The 18,564-nt window shown below is 38.4% G+C and overlaps 1 protein-coding gene across 3 annotated transcripts; it reads right to left on the bottom strand.

Moving 5' to 3' along the window:
* Nucleotides 1-655: 655 nt before the first annotated feature.
* Nucleotides 656-16,986, bottom strand: LOC131774881 (serine/arginine repetitive matrix protein 2). Of its 3 annotated transcripts, none has more exons than XM_059090973.2 (14): nt 16,061-16,986; nt 14,072-14,114; nt 13,274-13,395; nt 12,320-12,392; nt 11,458-11,501; nt 9,084-9,169; nt 8,802-8,836; nt 7,563-7,732; nt 5,865-7,045; nt 3,488-3,635; nt 2,567-3,196; nt 2,163-2,405; nt 2,008-2,077; nt 656-1,569 (listed from the first exon to the last, which is right to left on the bottom strand). In XM_059090973.2, the coding sequence occupies exons 1-14, from the start codon at nt 16,753-16,755 to the stop codon at nt 1,444-1,446; spliced, it is 3,666 nt and encodes a 1,221-aa protein (XP_058946956.2). In that variant the 5' UTR covers nt 16,756-16,986; the 3' UTR covers nt 656-1,443. The 3 variants fall into 3 exon arrangements, with proteins under 3 accessions (XP_058946956.2, XP_058946954.2, XP_058946955.2); XM_059090971.2 differs by having other exon boundaries at nt 657-1,569; nt 5,859-7,045; XM_059090972.2 differs by having other exon boundaries at nt 657-1,569; nt 2,008-2,074; nt 5,859-7,045.
* Between the last annotated feature and the right edge of the window lie 1,578 nt (nt 16,987-18,564).

Genomic DNA, 18,564 nt, shown 5'->3' with positions numbered 1-18,564 from the left:
GCGGTGGCCAATGAAAGTGGCCAATGAACTTTATCAACTCATTTGATAATACTAAATACTCTCCCACCTACGCAGCACTAGTTTCTTTAGAAACTTACCCCTTTAGGCAGGCCTTGATCACAATGTATCTCTCATTGGTATATATGTATGTCTTTACAGTTTAAAGTTACCTTCGCAGGCAAGGGTATAGGCAAGGGTATAGAGAATCTCAATTTTCTTTTACAGTAACAACCTCTCAATCGCAAGAATTCTCCAAAGACGAGTCAATCTAAATTCTACCTTCATTTCTACAAGCTGGTTTCGAAAGGGTCGCTTGGATCGTTGCGGCACCTCTCGGGATTGACCAGCGCACACTGCCTCGATTTTCCGTTAAGACAACTAACGCTGTCCACGTCCAAGTATAAGTGGATAGAGTATCACGCAGATTATTGCTTACTTGTAGGAGGGGCAAGTGCTACTATCGAATTAGAACTTAAGGGTGTAACGCGATGCTACAAATTTCTTCTTCAAGCCAGAACCACCCCCCCCCCCCGAAAAAAATACAGTTACCCTCCTTTCAAAATCATCTTTCACCTCTTTCAAACAGCAGCCTGCTAGTTACCCCCCCCAGTAACTAGAAAAAAAACACAAACAATACCATTTCTCAAAGTTATTTTTTTTAAACAATATTTTGTATTATAGTCATTTACAACGCTAACTTTAACGACTGCAGCTAAACTCAGAATCGCTCTTGATTTCTTTAAAATTTCAATTTTGTGCTTGCAATACCAATCAAACTAAATGTAAAGTATTTTTGTCACTTAAAAAAGTTAACGCACATAAAAAATATAAGGCAAATTGTTAAAATTATAAAGAAACCATTCTTATATAGTACGTATGAATAAATAAAATGGTATATAAAAGCGAATGAATATTTGGTATAAAAAAACTCTGATAAATAAAGACGAATATAAAACAAGGCTATATACTCTACAAAATCAGTTCGAAAATACAAAAATAATTTTTCAATTACATTTTAACTTCGTGCATCATTGCCTAATTTGTTGCAATAACAGGGTAAAGTATACGGTGCGAGATAGTTTTATGGATTTCCAGCGCGAAAGTCACTGTTCGTGGTATTGTTCGCTATGCATTGAGGACTTGTGTTAAAGAATTGTTCACGTGACGGAAGTACTCAATTTAAACTTATTAAAAATAATCTGATCTTATTAATGGTGATGGAGATAACAGCGAGCATTAGGAATGGCTTTCCATGAATTTTCGGCGATATATGCACCTCGTCTCTATAGTTTAAAAAGTAGGTTTTCTTTTTATTTGACCAAATGACCAAGAATATCCTACAGTTGTTTCCGAACCTAACCGCGAGTAAAGATCACAACTGACTTGGATTGGGAAGCGAGAGTGAGTGAACTACTTCAATAGTTAAGAATATGTATCCACGTGCTATCTTTTGCCGGATCGGATTAAGTCGGAAGCGATGTTACTCAGCATTCTCTTTGAGATATTCTGCATTCTTCTTGCGGCTTTGTTAGCCACGTCCAGCGACTGATGGAGTCGATAACTCTCCAACTGAAAACAAGATGGCGGTAATTCATTAAAAAAAAATAAAAATTCAGGCTGTTGTCAGTACAAGAGGGTTGAAAAACACAGCTACTGGGGAAAAGAATCCTTCTAAAGACCAAAGAGAAGTAGTACCACGCGCTTATAAAAAATAATGTGATACATCAATCACAGATGCTAGTATAATATCGTTAAAGTATGTGAATCTTCCCAGAGACGTCGTCGAAAAATGAAGCTCATTCAGATTCTCGGAAAGTATATCCAGACATAAAGATCACTATCATACGGCAGTGTAAAAGCATGGCTTTGTAATTGATTAGGATTATAAGTAATGAAACGTTAGGAATATCCTGTAAGAGTACGTTCAAGATTGAATCTGAAACGCTTAATAAGTTAAATGTTTATTGTAATTCACCCTAGGATACTCAGAAGTGTCGTGAAACATACTTCATCTCCTTCGTGATTTCCCCAACCGCTGTGACTTGGACTTGGGTTACTTCTGAGTCGAACGTGCCTGCTAAATAAGAAAAAAGATGTTTTTTTTTTAATTTTCCCCTTTAGTTTTTCTTATCACTTTTTCTTATGAATAGAAGAGGTTTTACCTTCGAGGTGCAGGGTATTCTTCGTCACTTTCAGAGTCATCGCTATCGGATACCACATAATCCCGCCGGTTCCTAGACCTCCCCCGAGGAAGATGATGGATATGATGTACCGTTGGGGTTTCGTTCACCGCCCCTGGCGGTGCCACCGGCACGCCGGGGACAACTCCCGCGGGTATTATGGACGATGAAGTCGCAGCTCCCGGATAGGTGTGAGTATGATGATGCATAGGTGATGAAACAACACTACAAGAAAAAACGACAGGAAATTTCATTGTGGAAAACTGGAATATCACTGAAATCGATAACTGCTTACAATCTACGCATCTTTACTCGCTTTTACTGTACTCTCTCTATGGGTGACTGACGAGATAGCTTGCGATTTCAAGTTTACGTTTGTTTCTTACTTGTGGTAGTAGGGTGAGTACGGTGTGGAAGTAGCCGCAGGGGTAGTAGGGTGGTGGACATAAGTGTTCGTTAATCCGGGATTATAAGGAGTCTGCGTCTCGGTATGGCGACGAGGCCTCGAGGTTGGTGTCCGTGTGCTAACAATCGGGGTTTCCTGTTCTGGTCCAGAATACCCTGGATAGAAATAATTCCCGTGACTATGAGAGCCAGAACTTCCGCAAAACGGACACAAAAACTGCATCATAGTGACCGCGGGTGCTTTTGCAGGAGCTGGCGAAGGAGAGCGAGAACGAGAAGGTCGCTGGTGATCTCTTCGCTTTAGGTCTCCTACGTCCCTTGCTAGTTCTTCGATCCGTCTTCTAAGATCGTCTTGAGGTGTCGTGCTTGTGGTCGCACTTTCTTTGCTCCGAGACATTTCGTTCGCCAGATCATCGTATTTTTTCTGTAGGTTGTCGTATAGGTTCGCCATCTGTTGCTCGGCACCTCTTCGGGCCATCTCTCGTTCCAGATCGTCGTGCCTCCGTCGGAGGTCGTCGTACATCTGAGCTTGCAATCCGCGAGCGTTCGAGTCTTGCTGCAGTTGCGAACGCAAGCTCTGAAGCTCCTCTCTCAGTTTATCAATAGGATCTCTGTCAGTAAAAAAATAAAGATAGAAATATCTTTTGATACCTAAATAATAAATAAACTAAACAGGCGAAAGAAGTGGGGAGAAACACGAGACGTAGTCGAGTGTTTCTCCCTACACTTCTTTCGTGCTTTAGCCGCTTCCTGCGTGCTTTATAACAGAACAGAACACAGTCAAGGCTTCTCTATTTGTTAAATAATTAATACAACCGAACAAGTTCTTGTAACCGATGATACAGATTTCCGTCCAACATTAAGAACAGCAATCATATCGTTTGCACAGCCGTAATACTTACCTACGATATCTCCGTTCATTATCACTGTATCCACTGCTACTATCGTCACCTCTTCTTGACCGCCGTCCTGACCGCACGGATTCACGGTCGCCCGGGTAACTGCGCACGCTCTGTTTATCCATTGGGCGGGACTGATCTAACCGCGGGCCTATGAGAACGATGGGAAAAAAGATTATAGAACATTATTAAATGTAGTATGAGGCTTTAGGTATACTGCTCTCGCTATAATTATTTTATTTTTTTCTTTTTATTTAACTTGAGCAGCAAGACAGAAAGGCGCCTCCAGTTCGATCAAAAATATATACACTAAAATAATTAAGACTCGGAAAGCCGCTCCGTGAACAAATTTACATTGAACGAGACAAGACTGCAACGGGATCGTGAAAAAAGAAAAACTTAGAATGACCTCCGTAAAACAGCTATCGGTATACTTAAATAATGGCTCGTAGCGGTAAAATAATAAGACCACTACGTGGAATTTCGGTATATCACATATTCAGAGAGGAAAAATAACTAAATTTGAATCCTTAGTTTCTCTCCTCTGTAGTTGGGGAGATCTAGAAATCGGTGATTCCATTCCAGTGCAAAATAGATCACAACTAGGGACACGTTAACAGCACCAGAATCAGTTTAAAACGTTGATCGCTTCAAACACTTCTCCATCTTTCTACATCTCTTTTTAGACACAGCAATTTGCATGCGAGAGTCAAGTTTCTAACGTGATTATCTTTCACAACGATTCAAAATACATGCAAGGAGAATAAAAATTACACTTAGAGCACAAATGTTGTACAACAAAAATGAGTTTGGTACCTTGGTCTAGTCCATCCATTGGGGCTCAAGAGAAGAGCAAATTTTATAATGGCACAAACAATTTGCTTAACTCTACTACTAAGCTTATTACCCTGTTTTCATATCATTGTACGCTTATATATTATTCATAATCCTATATCTGCTTCACGTCCTACACATCAAATATACTTTTAATAGCTACGCTGCGGCTTAGCAAAGTGTTTACCTCCTGAAAGACCCTCTCGAATGAAGAACATGTCCTCACATTAGTTACCCAAAATAACATCTTTGAGTAACGAATAACTGTTAAAAATACTGAATATTTGCTTATGCTAACCTTGGGGCAAGTATATAGTCTCGTATCTGATTGGATTGCTGATTAATAACTACCAATATTATATACCTAAAAACAAAAACCAATGTTTTCCCCGACCAGTCTCCAAATACGGTGAAGATCCTACACAATTTAACGAATCACACAGTTATCCAAAAAATTAAAGTAGCAAATTTTGCTCCGAGAAATCAGCGATATTTTGAAGCAAATGGCGAAAAAGATACCGTAATATTTGACAAAACTCCGCTGCAGCATAAGAAATAAATTGCGTGAACTCGATCTTTCATAAAACGTACAGTTTCTGGACCTAAACACTAACAACACCAGTGTTTCTCATTGTGATGTGATGGAGATAAAACACAAAAGACCCTGTGTTGGTGCAATTAAGAAACAGAATACAACAGTGTTGCACCTGGCGCCTACGTAGATTATCTTTTAATGAATGCACGTTCAAAAGCAGTAAAATAAACTCACAAGGAGGTAATTTCACACGAATAACTGTATACAACCACAAAGACGTAGATACCGGATCTGTTTTTCCAAACATTAATCATTAGCTGCGACGAGAAGGTTCGTTACTTTAAAACAATTACATTAATGAAAGATAGAAAAAAAAACAACGATCAGTACTGGCGTGTACAGGTCGGTTTGTTGACGCATCTTCTTTCGTTTTGTTTTCTTTTTCTGTACTTAATACATTTAGAAACTGAAAGTAACCTTAAATTTCAATGCTAAATCGTAATATTTTTAGAATTTGAGCAATTCTCTTAAGGTCTCCTTGAAATTTACACGGGAACCGTTGAGATTGTCAGTATTTAATCTCCAACAACGTTATAACTAAATGATAAGTAGGATGAAGATTTAGATATATGAAAATTCACATATTTGCACTGCGGTGGAAAGATGAAATTAGAAGATCCTCGCAGCTAAGAACACTACTGAAACTAGTAGTTGTAAATAGGACCTGAAAAAAATTTTTTTTTTTTTTTTTTTTTTTTAATTTTTTTCAGGTCCTATTTACAACTACTAGTTTCAGTAGTGTTCTTAGCTGCGAGGATCTTCTAATTTCATGATAAGTAGGAATTAAAACTGTGGATTAATGAGGCAACACCTGAGAGCGACCTAGTTAACTGCTGGTCAAACTGTAAAAAATGAAAAACGAGCCTTTTATTCCATACTAGTGTCTCAGATAACAACGAAATTCTTAAGAAATCGCATTTGATTTTAATTAGCTTAAAAACCTACCCGTACTTCTTGGAGTATTAGTTCCCTTATTGTAGCGTGCAGGTGTCCTAGACGTTCGCCTACTCACGGCACTTGGCACTGATCTTTCTACCGTATCTTCGTTTATGCTCGGAGTAGACGTATGCCTTCGTAACGATTCGTCCAGTCGTCGAACGCCTTCGTTATCCGATCGGGGGACAGGATGAGTTGGAGTATGTCGATGACTTCTTCGTTCTCTTTGAGACGACGGCGTTCTCGTTGAAGGCTTGGAATGAGTTGTCTCTAAATAACGATCCTCCTCGCTTTCTGACAGCGACTGCAAGGAGGACCTCCGTCGCCTCGCATCTCTATTTCTAGAAATTAACTTTGGCGCATGTTTCGGCGCCGTAATGTGGCCCCTATCATCTTCAGTCTCTGTTGCGGATTGTTCTTGTAAAGGCGCACTGCGTAGTTTAGTCTCGGGGTAATAAGGGGGCGGAATATCAGGGGACTCGTGGCCCCGTGATATGCGACTTCCCTCCGAACCAAAGAAGCCGCTATCAAAACCTCTCTCAGAATCAGCCGCTGGGTTGCGATATTTTCCCCTACGGTTGAGCTCTTTAGGCTGAGCGGGCCCGTTCCCGTTAGGAAGAAAGAGCGGCGTGGAAACACGGCTATCGCCCGAAACGCTCGCTCTTAAAGGACGACCATGGGCAATCCTGGAGGGTTTAGAGGCACGATCATCGTGTAACCCATTTAACGTCCGTGGCGGTTCCTGCCTGCTATTTCGCCGTGATTCTTGCGGCTCGTGCTGTTCACGCGGTGAGCTGTGAATACTGGCCGTGCGATCACGTGAATCAAAGGGTTCGACTGGTTGAGTGTCACGCAAGCTGTCGTGCGTGGGAATACCACTGGACACAGGCAGTCTCGATGCTCTAGAACTAGCACGTGAACGTTTGCTACTGGCTTCACTCATGTGACTGTCTTGGCGTCTTGGAGGCGGAGGAATTCCGCTTACGCTGTTACCCTTTGGACTCGACGAAGCTCGAGGTGACTTAGAACTGCCAGGCGAGGTCTGTGGAGAAGGTAAAGTTGAAGAAGGAAGATCATTGTCACCATCATCCTCTGGGAGTGGGGGTGAATCGAAGTCCGCTGTGTTGGCGCGGCTGCGGTGACTGTTGCTCCTTGATCGCTGTCCAGTACTTGAACCGATTGAGAGGCGATGAGGGCTAAAAATAGAGTATGACTAGGGTTATAATCTTCGTCGTCTCTCGATTTAGAGTTATTTAAACTGCATTTTTCTAATCCATTACCTTACTCCGCTTAACAAATCAAATAGAGGAAAAGTTGACAAAACTTTAAAATACTTAAATTTTTCAAAGCTGAAGGACCAGTGGAGGATTTTGCATAAAAATTTCAAGAAAGGAAGGATAAATAAAAAATTACAGAGCCTTGAAAGGGGAATAGGTAAACTTTTTCGTTAGACAACCAAAATCCTCCGACCCTTCCCCCCCCCCACCCCACCCCCCTCTCAGGGAAAAATAATGACAGGTCCCTGAAGTTAAACCACTGGAGCGTAACATTACCCAACGATCCCTCGACATTGCAAACACACCATTCAATTGCATGGTGGTTTACAATGTATCATGGTTTTAAATAAAGCGAACGACGTTTTTTTCCAGTCTAATCAATATAAAACGTGGAATGCAGTAAGCCTCTCTATGATGACAGCATTTTTTTTCTTACCTTGTGTGAGGTAAGGACCCTGCTCGTGTTCTATCTTGTGGCCCTTGACTATTTACGAGGTACTGACTTGACAAGGGCTCAGAGAGAGGGTCTTGAATCACACTCATTGATTCGGACGCGAAGTATCCAGACTCCTGTAGGTCCAAAGGTTCGGCTTGGTCACCAAGCCCCTGGCGAAAAAAGAGAAAGTTGAAAATCAGATCGACCCTAAGGTGAACATATTTCAAAACTCTAAGTGGAGCTTATTGCGCGTATGGATCTTTCGCCGGGAAGTGAACTTGTTTTATCGACACGCATCAACGCAAAATTAAAATTCCTTAATTGCGAGGCGCATAACACGATCCGGTAATTATAATAAGTTCTTACCAAATAATCAAATCTTCCGTCCAAAAGGACCAAGAAAAACTCTTCTAGCGAGCCTGCATTTCCAAAACAGTCATCATTCATTGCCCTCGAGCGATAAAATGTAATACTCAGTTGAGGAAAACGCTCCAATAATGGAAGATCTACGCCAAACAGCTGGGACCGTCGAAGGTACGCTTAGAAGACAATTGGCACTCCATGGAATTTCCGAATATTTGCAAATGACAATGTTGGACCGAGTACAGTTTTAGACGCCAAACACGACAACGTGGAGAATCATATTGGCCTGACTTCTGACACATCGCCGCTCACATAACAAGGATAAACATTTGAAAGCAAGGTGTTCACGAAATTTAGCTTGAGTGTCACTGATAAACCATCATGAACACAGCAATGCGAAGCACGCACTTTGCCGAGAAAGATGATTGGCTGAGAATCCAATATTATGATTTGTAGCGAATGCCACATGTCACGCTCTGTAACTTCACTTTAAATTTGCGTAAACGATCAATATTTTCAGATAAGAAATATTAGGCAATAATATCCGTGGGATGAGACTTTCGATAGGAACTAAAACCCCTTTGCGCGCACGTTTAATCCCTAGAGTTAAATTTTACTTCTTCTTATTCAGAGAACTGACGCCTTTACTCATAGATTCATTACAAAAAAATTCGATACCACGCTGAGTGTTAAAGTTCTGTTTATAAACGACTTTAATTTTGCGTATATTGAAACGATTAGTTTAGTCTGGCCTAATTAAATTCCTACAAAAGCCTGTGTTCGAGATCTAGCAGAGAAGTTACATTTGTAAACTTTACACCGTTAGACGCAAAAACTTAATCCCAACATTTTGTTTTACGCAAATATTTTCGATACCTGTTTTTCTTCGCCTTCACTATCTGGAAGCGGACCTGCAGGAGAAAATAAACATGATATCAGCGTAAATTCCACAGCGAATAATTACAGCTATTCGTTTGAGAAAACGAAAACTCTTCGAGACATTTTAGCGTCATAAAGAATTAAATTAGGATGAGAAAGCAACAGAAATAATAAACAACCTCTTTTATGATCGCAGAAAGGGATTTTGTGCACAATTGATAGAGAAACGCTTTTCTTTTCACCTTCAGATTGAGAAAAAAAAAGTTACACAATGCCTACCGAGAGAAAATCTTCTAGAAAAGTCATCCTCTCTTTCAAAAGAATTTGCATCCAGATCTTCCGCATCATCTGAGCTGTTCCCTTCTCTGCAATCGAAAAAATAAGTTAGTACAAACCAAAAAAAATCTAGGAATTTGTTGCAATGAAATAAAAACTTCAAAAATAAATTCAAGTAATTCAAATGAATACTCGGGTTGTTGGTCTCCAAAGCAACCAAAAGGTCGGATCGCACTTCTTAGTGTCTAATTTTATCGAGACAAAATATTTTTACATCACTAATTCGGCTCAATTGTTATCTCCGTTTCCATCAAAGCCATATGTAATGATAGCAAATGGTAAACATTTTAAATTCATATACACGAGGAAAGCACACTGTCAAAAGCATTTTTTTCCTTCGAAGTTAACCACACGAACTCGAACAAAAAAAATTTAAATGCGAATGTTCACATATTTTTAACATAGTCCTCTAGAAGCGCTCTATTTTCAAAGCATAGGCCAGATACACAAAGTATGCACAAGGTAGAAATAAGAAAATTAATTATTGAAGTCCCTCATAAGGTTAGTTAGATCAGCGTTATTTCTTATGCACAGCAACCAACCGAGAAAGATGTCAAAGGTGTTCCCTGATATCTTTAGTTCCGATATGTTCGCAATTTTAACAAATATAACGTGCACAAAAACACTAACAGCTCTTAAATCGCAAAGGAAAACACTCGAAACGATTAAATCAGTAATTATTTTCTACAACACGAATCAGAAAGCCAATGATCTCAACGCTAAAAACCGTAACAGAAACACACAACGGGGAAACGCTTCGTTTTTGAGAACGAAAATATACCTTTTTGAAAGCAACCACAGTAACCTCAGTCTGTTTAAGAACGCTCAATGATTTGATAACAAACAGCACATTGATACACGCAAACGTGTCTCAAAGATAAAACAGCACGAAAATACAACAAAACATTTTAGATCACAGAATCCGAATCGTCGACTCCTAGAAAAAAACGTTTGGTGATTTTCGGACGTAACTGCTACTAGAAAAGCCACAACTGTCCAAAAACTTAAATTAATCTCTAAAATGTAAATCACGTCAGAGAAAAAAAAAGAGAAATTATCTAAAAGCAATTACATCAATTCGGCCCAGCGAAAAATCCTGGCTATTTCTTCGTCCTCACTTTCTTCATCTTCGCCTTCCGACGCAGCATTCGACCCCATTAACGGACGACTATTCTAGGCTCAAGATCCGACGCGATATGGTCGAAAATGATGTTTTAAGGCAACATCAGATTTAAACACTGCTCCCAGGTATTATCATACGTGATATTGACTTATCTACCAGCCGCTGGATCTCTCTAGGATACACCTGCCCTGGTGAGCAATGCAGCTATTTATCCATGCTAATATGCGTAGCTCGTTGTTCAAGAACAACGATAATATTCTTCATTTTTTTTTTGCCCTTTGAGGCAGTAAATCACGAAAATTTAAGTTGCATTAAGTTTTAAATTTGGACGTATAACATCTCGAATTTCTTCCCAGTGTCAGAAACTTGATATTAACAAAAATATTGTTGTTTACTGTATACCATAAATATTCACCGTTTCAGTATATATAGCAACTTTCATTAAATCGTCTATTTATACCTTGTAATTGACGCGTGAATGTGACAAATGATTAAAAAGAAACCACACTGTGAACCTTTTAAGGATAAAAGAGCACAAATGTCTGCCAGAAGAATAAAAGGAATTTTCAAAATAGTACAAAAAATCTCACAAAAGCATTATTTTATGGGAAATCATCTGTAATACCATAGCATTAAAAAATTAGTCATTGTGATGAGATCTGTTTAATCCAATTTGAAGGAAAAAAATCACTCATTGAAATAGGATTAAGATTAATCCTCAATTTTGATGGCAGATTTAACAATTGCTCATTGAAATGCTAGAAAAAATCGTTTAGAATGTTTCTGAATTCAATAAGTGGAACAAACAAAATATTTCAGGTATACATGTGGTATAGAAAAGTAAATTAAAAGAAAAACTGAAAAACACAGAATTAAGTATCTTAGAGTGCTTCTAAAGGACTGGGAAGGGCAAGTGGTAGGTAGGTACAAGCCCCAATAATAGAATTGATTTACAAATAAATTTTCCAGAATGAAATAAAACCTCACTTCCCTCTTTCTTATGGTTTCCTTTTCGAATGTTAAGTTCACATTTTACAATAACGTGTTAAACTCATTCAAAAAAAAAAACTCCTAATTGACATGTATCTGTACCAGTGGTTGAGTTGTCAAACAAACAGGTGACAGAAATGTGTATCACATATAAATGAGGCATACAACAATATTTGGGAAGAACTCGATTCTGCAGTGCTGTACCTCAAAGCGTCATTTCTGCTTGCCTCCTTGATGTTTCTCAGTCTCTACAAAATAAACCCGCAACAAATGTTCATAAGAAATTGCCCAAAAAAAAAGGGGAAAAGTCGCGGTACTACTACAAAAGACAATCAAAACAGATGTAACTAATGGGAAGGAACCTATATTAGCTGGACCCCATACTTATTTATTTTTCACACTTAACTTTTAAAACACAAGCTAGCAGATGGCTTTTCATTGTTGCAAACAGTTATCTGCATCTTGATATTGTTTTCCAAAATGCCCAAAGAGAAAAATATCCCTGTTTTGACAGAATAAGTTTTGTTCCAGTCCAAGTACTTCAGCAGTTGGCTAACTTGAAGATGTACAAGTGCATGTAAGTACATAGTATTTTTCTTAGTAATGTTAACAAAAAACTATTTCAATGCATTAATCTCTCAAAAAAAGCAATTTAGGTCTGCAATTGTTACTACATCAGAATTTTTTTAACTCATACATTTTTCACTTGTTCTATTTACTTCCATCTTACTCAAACCCCCCTTCACTAATGCCTGCTTTTCACTTAGCAGATCAAATAAGTGGAGCTGTGCTTAGAGGTAGTCAAAACTGATTTCATGAACTTCACTTCATGACATGTAATTTAAGTGAAACATAAAACAAGGTCTAGCAAACAAAGAAAAATACACAAGAAGGAAAATGCACTTTTACAAAATAAAACTTAATTGACATCTATAAGCCAGATTGTAATCTATACACAGTATCATTGCCCAAGTGATTATAGCAATGTTGTGACATTGAACATAACTGATACAATACAGCTCTCATCAGCCAAACAAAACAATGCCTATTTTATTTCCTGCAATACCTGCATTAGATTCTGTAGATCACCCTCAGGTCTCTGATTTTCTGCTGATGCTGTGTGATGATTGTCCCTTGGTCTGCACAAAAAGTTAAGTGTAAGAGTTATTTTGATTGATTGAGCCCACATAACAATGGTGCAACTGTAGTATGCCATTAGTCTATCTTTGAACAGGGTTTAAGTCAATTTATTCATGCCTGATCATGCACCACAATGGCAAGGAGTGTTTAAAAAAGGAAATGTGAATGTAGACATGTGGTAAAATTAGTGCCCAAGGCGGTGACCTGACAGTGGGAGACGTCATGAAGTAATGGTTCGTGCACTGGACTCTGGACTCTCACAGTTTCCCTCTCCACCCAAAGAGTGATTGGGTGCTTACAAACTTTTAGGGATACTTGATAAAATACTAAGGGGGTAACCTTGCAATGGACTTGCAATTCTCATCAAGGAAGGAGAAGTGATACTCCTGGTGGCTTTATGCTAAGGAAACCAGGACACGCTGCCACTGGCTGGGCCACTCAGCTTGAGTTAAGACTTAAACTTACATTTACCAGTGACCTGACGAAAGAAGGAAGGCTCAAAATTCTTATGCTTTTGAGATGGTGCTAACCTGAAGGGGATCCAAATATATGTATGATCCTGGGCAGTGATTAGAGTTATTGGAATATGTATAGGGCATATAAAGAATTCCAACTAGAGAGGGGTAAACTGAGTATGCAATATAAGTCAAGGCCTTTTAAAAGACTGTCATACGAGGGATTTTGCAAAGTTTTCAAGTAAGCAGATTTTGATGGTAAGTAAGTGGTGTTTGGTATCAAGTTTTATGGTCATCCTGCAATGTCTTCATGACCAAATTTTGATCTGATCACTTAAAAAGCCTGTGAAACCTTTATTGGAAAGTAACTAGTAAAAATGACAGAGCATGTGGAGATAAAACTCTGAGAAAATATCAAAACATACCTGTCTAACAAATCGCTGTAACTATTTCTCCTTTCCTGTTGACTGTGAGGATCATCAGATGGAGTAGTATGGTGCCCAAGCTGCTCTGAAATTTCTTCCAGTCGCAGCCCACATCGATACAGCTGTTTAAAATTGACAAGAACAGTAGTGTAAGGTACAGTTTCAATCAAACATTACATCACCATGATCACCAGGTCTTGTATCAGTTTAACATAGAAAGGGACACCTCAGCAACTTTAAATTTTCATACACATATATGACATTAACCCTTAAGGGGACACTCCCCAAAAGCTGATAACTAATCCAGCCCTGAGTATACAGAAAACATACATTTTATGCATGTATATCACTAAGGTGTTGTCATAAATTCTAGCAATGAGGTCTGCAGCCCTTCTTTTGAATCTAGTCTAAGATGGGGGTGCTTATTGAGAGAGTACACTTACATATTAATAAAGGATGGGGGTCCTTATCTAATTTCCCCAAAAATAAGACCTGTAACATACTATGAGCACCTAAACAAGTTCATCATGAGCTTAATGATAAGAGATAAAGCTTATTCTAAACATTGGACTATGGCTTCATTATGGCATCTAAGTTGCAATTGCAGGAAAAGACTCCAAAAAGGTACAAGTAATTATTAACAGTTACTGTAGTCATGAGGCACATTCAGATACGTAATCATATAATAGTAATTTGCAGTTAAAGGAGTGAGCAAAACAAAACATTCCTTTAGTGTGCATAAACCCCCTCCATCCCTTCCCTTTAAATGTAACTATAATGGCTTTAAACAGTCCTTACCTGTCCATCAAGACTGTCCTCAGGTTGAAAATCACCAGTAAAACTAAGTAAAGAAAATAAATGGTATTCATTAATTTAGAAATTAAATGTACATTAATGAGCTAACTCAGGAAAAGGGCCTGCAACACAACCTGGGCCAGCTCTGGGAAAAAGAGGAAAGTTTCATTCCCTGGGCTGGCCTGTTTCTTGCATTATTGCAAAGTTTCATGACCCTTAACACCTTCACTACTATAAAAACCCATAAGCATCTAATTTCTCCTTACAGTGTCATCCCTAGATCAAACCTTTAAAGGTCAGTTGAATGATTGCCAACCAAAGACATTCTCAATTGTTAACCAAATTCTCCTTGTCAGAACTATAGGGAATGTATAGAGAACAGTAAGGAGAATTTACATTACATACTGGTGTTGGGTGCAAAGGGTTAACCCTTTAACTCCCAGAAAAAAAAAAACTTCTCCCTATAATATCCTTAAATTATCCAGCAAATAGGTGATGAGAATATTCATATTTTCACACATATTGCATCAACTTTAATCTACTTGATATACTTCACCTGTTTGGTTAAATGACACACACACACTAAACAACAACAACAATAACAACAACAAAATTTACAATTTCACTTCCCTCTATAATATGCATCAAGACCTTCCCCTCACCCAGTTGCCATCGCTAATAATAACAATAATGATAAAACAGTTATATAGCACTAAAATCTATGTACATATTCAAAAGCCTTTTACATTATAAAATGTATTGAAAACTAGAACTGAACACTTTCTTAAAAAGAAATTAATTCTGGGACATAAAGAGAGGTACTTTTAGGCTAATCAGCTTTCTACATTCAATATATAATGAAGAAATAATAGAATACAAGTTTGTTTGTAAACTTTTCCACATCACTGTGGATTTTTGGAGCATTTTACCCTCCTTATTGAAAACAGTTGAGTAAAAAAATGGCCACCTGCTCAGCTGTTTATATTGAGCATTCAGCTGAGTTACACTCATAAGAGCAAAACAAACAACCTCAAGAAATTCATGAAAAAAGTTGATATAAATAAATTCATATCTGTTATCAAAATACCAGAGATAGACATTGCATAATGATAATTGTTTCTGATACAAAATTTTGAATTTTCATCCTAAAACTCAAATAATAGTTGATCATGTTTTGAGAAACCAGCTGAGCATAAGTGGGGTTAAAATCTCACTACGAAGAAAAAACAATAACATCCTACCAAACAAACGGCTAAACAGTTAAAAGAAAATTGAAGACCGTTAGAGGAACATTTCTAATCAATTTTCTAACGTTTGAAAGTCCAGTATTTTTAATTTTTTTTTTCCTTTTCAAATACCCATTAAAAACCACGACAACAAGCGAGTAATATGAAGCAAATAATCCCTTAACAAATCGTTAGAAAAAGCTTTTTGCAGGTCTACATATGTACAGAACTTAAACAAACAATAATGCCCTTTTTATTTTGACAAGGCATACCATAGGTGTTAGAATTGAAACTTATTTTGGTCCGAATCTTCGGAAACTTACGTGTCATTAATTTTACAAAATAAGAACAGCTGGCTACAATTTCTCCATGATTTTAGATTGTCACGATCGCCCGAAAATCGTGTGTTCTTTCCATTAATGATTTAGTACTGCAACTTTGACCAAAGCCCAAACTGTAGACTCGTTAAATTAAGAATACATGAATAGGCTAGACGTTATTTTCAGGTGAAAAATTAAATTACACGTCTTTGCTTAAATCGCCTAATCTGTCAAAAGGTTTCCTTCGCCTGACTTGAATTATTTTCAAAATATAAGAGCATAACCTCAATACTTAAAAACCGAGAGCGTTTTATGAACGATTTGTCTTCCCGCAATACAATGTTGACAAAAAGTTTACAAAAACATTTCCGGAGAAAGACATCCTTGACCTTGAACGTAGATAAAATAACGAGGTAAAACTTTTCGATTTCGATGGCTTTCCTTACCTTTCGTTTTCAAAGGACTCTGGATCTCGTCCATTTTCCAATCGTTGGATCTGCAGCAATTCTTGTTTCAAATTCCCGTTTTGTGCTTTCAACTGCTCGCACATATCCCTCAATTCTTGAAGTTCAAGCTCTCCCCATTGTCCTTCCATGACATGGCTTTGCAAAGCGTCTACGTCTTCTTGAAAATACTGCAATTTAGACGCTAAAGCTGCCCTAAATCGGGCTCCTCTTCCATCGGGACACGATGGATTTGCTGGAGAAGAATCAGTCCCTGAACCTGAGGTGCGTTGGTTGCCATTTTGCGGTATAGCGTGAGATCCTTCGGTTAGAGGAAAACTATCTTCGCTTAAAATAGCTTGGCGACTTTTAGGAAATCTGAATACGCCAGGCTGATTGTGAACCGAGACTTTTACAAATGAGCTTTGTTGTGGTGGAGGCAAATCGCTGTACAAGTTAAGTTTAGCACCTATCCTAAGTTGATCTATAGTGTTCTCGGCCTGTGCGTATTTTTTGAGAAGTTCGTCGTAATCGTCCTGTAGTCGCTGATAAACTTCGTCAGTCTCTTTACGTTGTGACTTCTCTTTCCTCAACCTTTCCTGTAAATCAATCCCGGCTGAAACATCCGTCGAGCTTTCCGAGAAAGTCCTTTGTCTCCTAAAGGCGGTTGCAGTCGGTTGGCCTTGAAATTCAGCCATCTTTCAAACATGCTCCGCAAAAGATCTGCAATTTTCCCTGTTATTTTCTCGCAGATATCTCATTTTTTACGCTAAGGCATACTTGAGGCATATTCCTGAACACTTCCCTCCTTGTTTAGATGATCTCTCAAGGGGAATCGTCGATAATTAAGGAGAATAGTTCACGTTTCAGTCACTACGCTACGACCATTCCTTTAAGCTTAAGCACTCTTCCTCCATGGAAACGAGGCGACGCGTGTATACTCAACCGGTGAAAGACAAAAGCGTCCAAGCTCACGCTAGATTCTGATTGGCTTGTTCAAGTGCACATTAAATTGGCTTGTTTATCTTATACAATGAATGATAACAGACTAGGAAACAATGAACTGTCAAGAACGCCACGAGAATAAAGACGTCAATACTTCATGACGTCTACTCACCTTTATGTCAAAAGCTTTTGTTTTTAGTGAGAATGTTGCGCTAATTCCGTAAATTCAGCATTTCTCAATTATTTTATATCCTAGAGAAAGCAAAAACAAAAAATAATAATTGCATCTCTTTGGTATCATTGACTTTTCCTGACTCGTTTGTTTGACTACATATATGCCAGGAGCCCTGATACACTTATTTATTTTCTAATATTTATTTTTTTCATTTTCTTGTCGCCCTGTCCTCCTTAGAGATAAATCAAAAGTTTTGAATCTTGTAAATGTTTGGTTGGTCTCCGGTACACAAAGGATCGGCTTCGCTTATTTTAAGGGTGATCACAATGTTTGGAAGAAAGTGGGACGCGGAGACTTCCAAATCTCAAGGAGCATGTTTCAATTTTTTTGTTATCGTAATCATTTTTTAAATGGTAAGACTGATGGGAAAAAATATCACCGAACAGAAGGTCTCAGGTAAATTACTTTCAATGCTTAGCTTAAATGGAAATAAGACTACCGGCGTGTAGATGCGGAAAATTAGGAGAAGATGCTAAGGTACCTCTCATTTTACTCCTTCGCATTCCTCTCCCAGCTTCGCTGATCATTTTTGTACCTCCGATGCATAAAATGACTATGTCTCACAAGACAGCCAGTTACTCAGGCTTTCAGACCAACATGATCTCGAGACCGAAATTACGATTATCGTTATTTCTAAATTGGCACCAAATTTATGGATATAGTAATTTCGTGGCACTCTTTACCAATGCTCTTTACACGTGTTAAATAAAGAGAAGGACTCGGTTCCACTGTCTTACAACATTCAAGATGGCGGAGGAAAGGGGTAAATGTGCGTTCAGTTGTGATCAGCATGATCTCGACACCAAAATAACGATTATCGTTATTTCTAAATTGGCCCTGAAATAACGAATATCATAATTTCAGTGCATGTCTGAGACCTTCGGGCTCGAAGCTTGGGAACTAGTATTCAGGGAAAGATAAAATGGCGGCTTACGGCGGCGAAGGAAATCTCAGTAGTTTAATATTTAGCGTGAAAAGGCTTGGGTGTTGTGATCTGGTTCTCAAGTAAAAAAAAAATCACGGTCTGCAATGGCCCTACCACCTTTTGAACAACAAGAAAACATTGAAACGGTGGTAAAAAGCAGCAAGTTTCGAAGTCTAAACGAAAGATGGGTAAGCTGAGTTTCAGTCAAATATCATGACATTTGGGATGTAATTTCGATACCGAATAAATAGTTCTACATGGTTATACACGCATAGGATTCTGTTGTGTTCACGTGGAGGCCATTTCAGCCATTCCTGCCACTTGTAAGTGGTAGGAAATAAAAGATATGTATAGTTGTTTCGTATTGAAGCCCTGTGAAATCACAAATTTGATTTATTTCTT

The sequence above is a fragment of the Pocillopora verrucosa genome, chromosome 4 (genome assembly GCF_036669915.1).
Source record: "Pocillopora verrucosa isolate sample1 chromosome 4, ASM3666991v2, whole genome shotgun sequence".
Classification (NCBI taxonomy): Eukaryota; Metazoa; Cnidaria; class Anthozoa; order Scleractinia; family Pocilloporidae; genus Pocillopora; species Pocillopora verrucosa.
The sequence above is the reverse complement of the archived record's forward strand: the minus strand, read 5'-3'. Positions and strand labels throughout refer to the sequence as shown.

Coding starts and splice junctions, on each gene's coding strand:
- LOC131774881 (XM_059090971.2), bottom strand. CDS start 16,755: ATGGCTGAATTTCAAGGCCAACCGACTGCAACCGCCTTTAGGAGACAA. Junction 11,502..12,319: donor ATCTACAGAATCTAATGCAG/GTATTGCAGGAA, acceptor TTTATTTTGTAG/AGACTGAGAAACATCAAGGA. Junction 2,406..2,566: donor TACTCACCCTACTACCACAA/GTAAGAAACAAA, acceptor TTTTTCTTGTAG/TGTTGTTTCATCACCTATGC.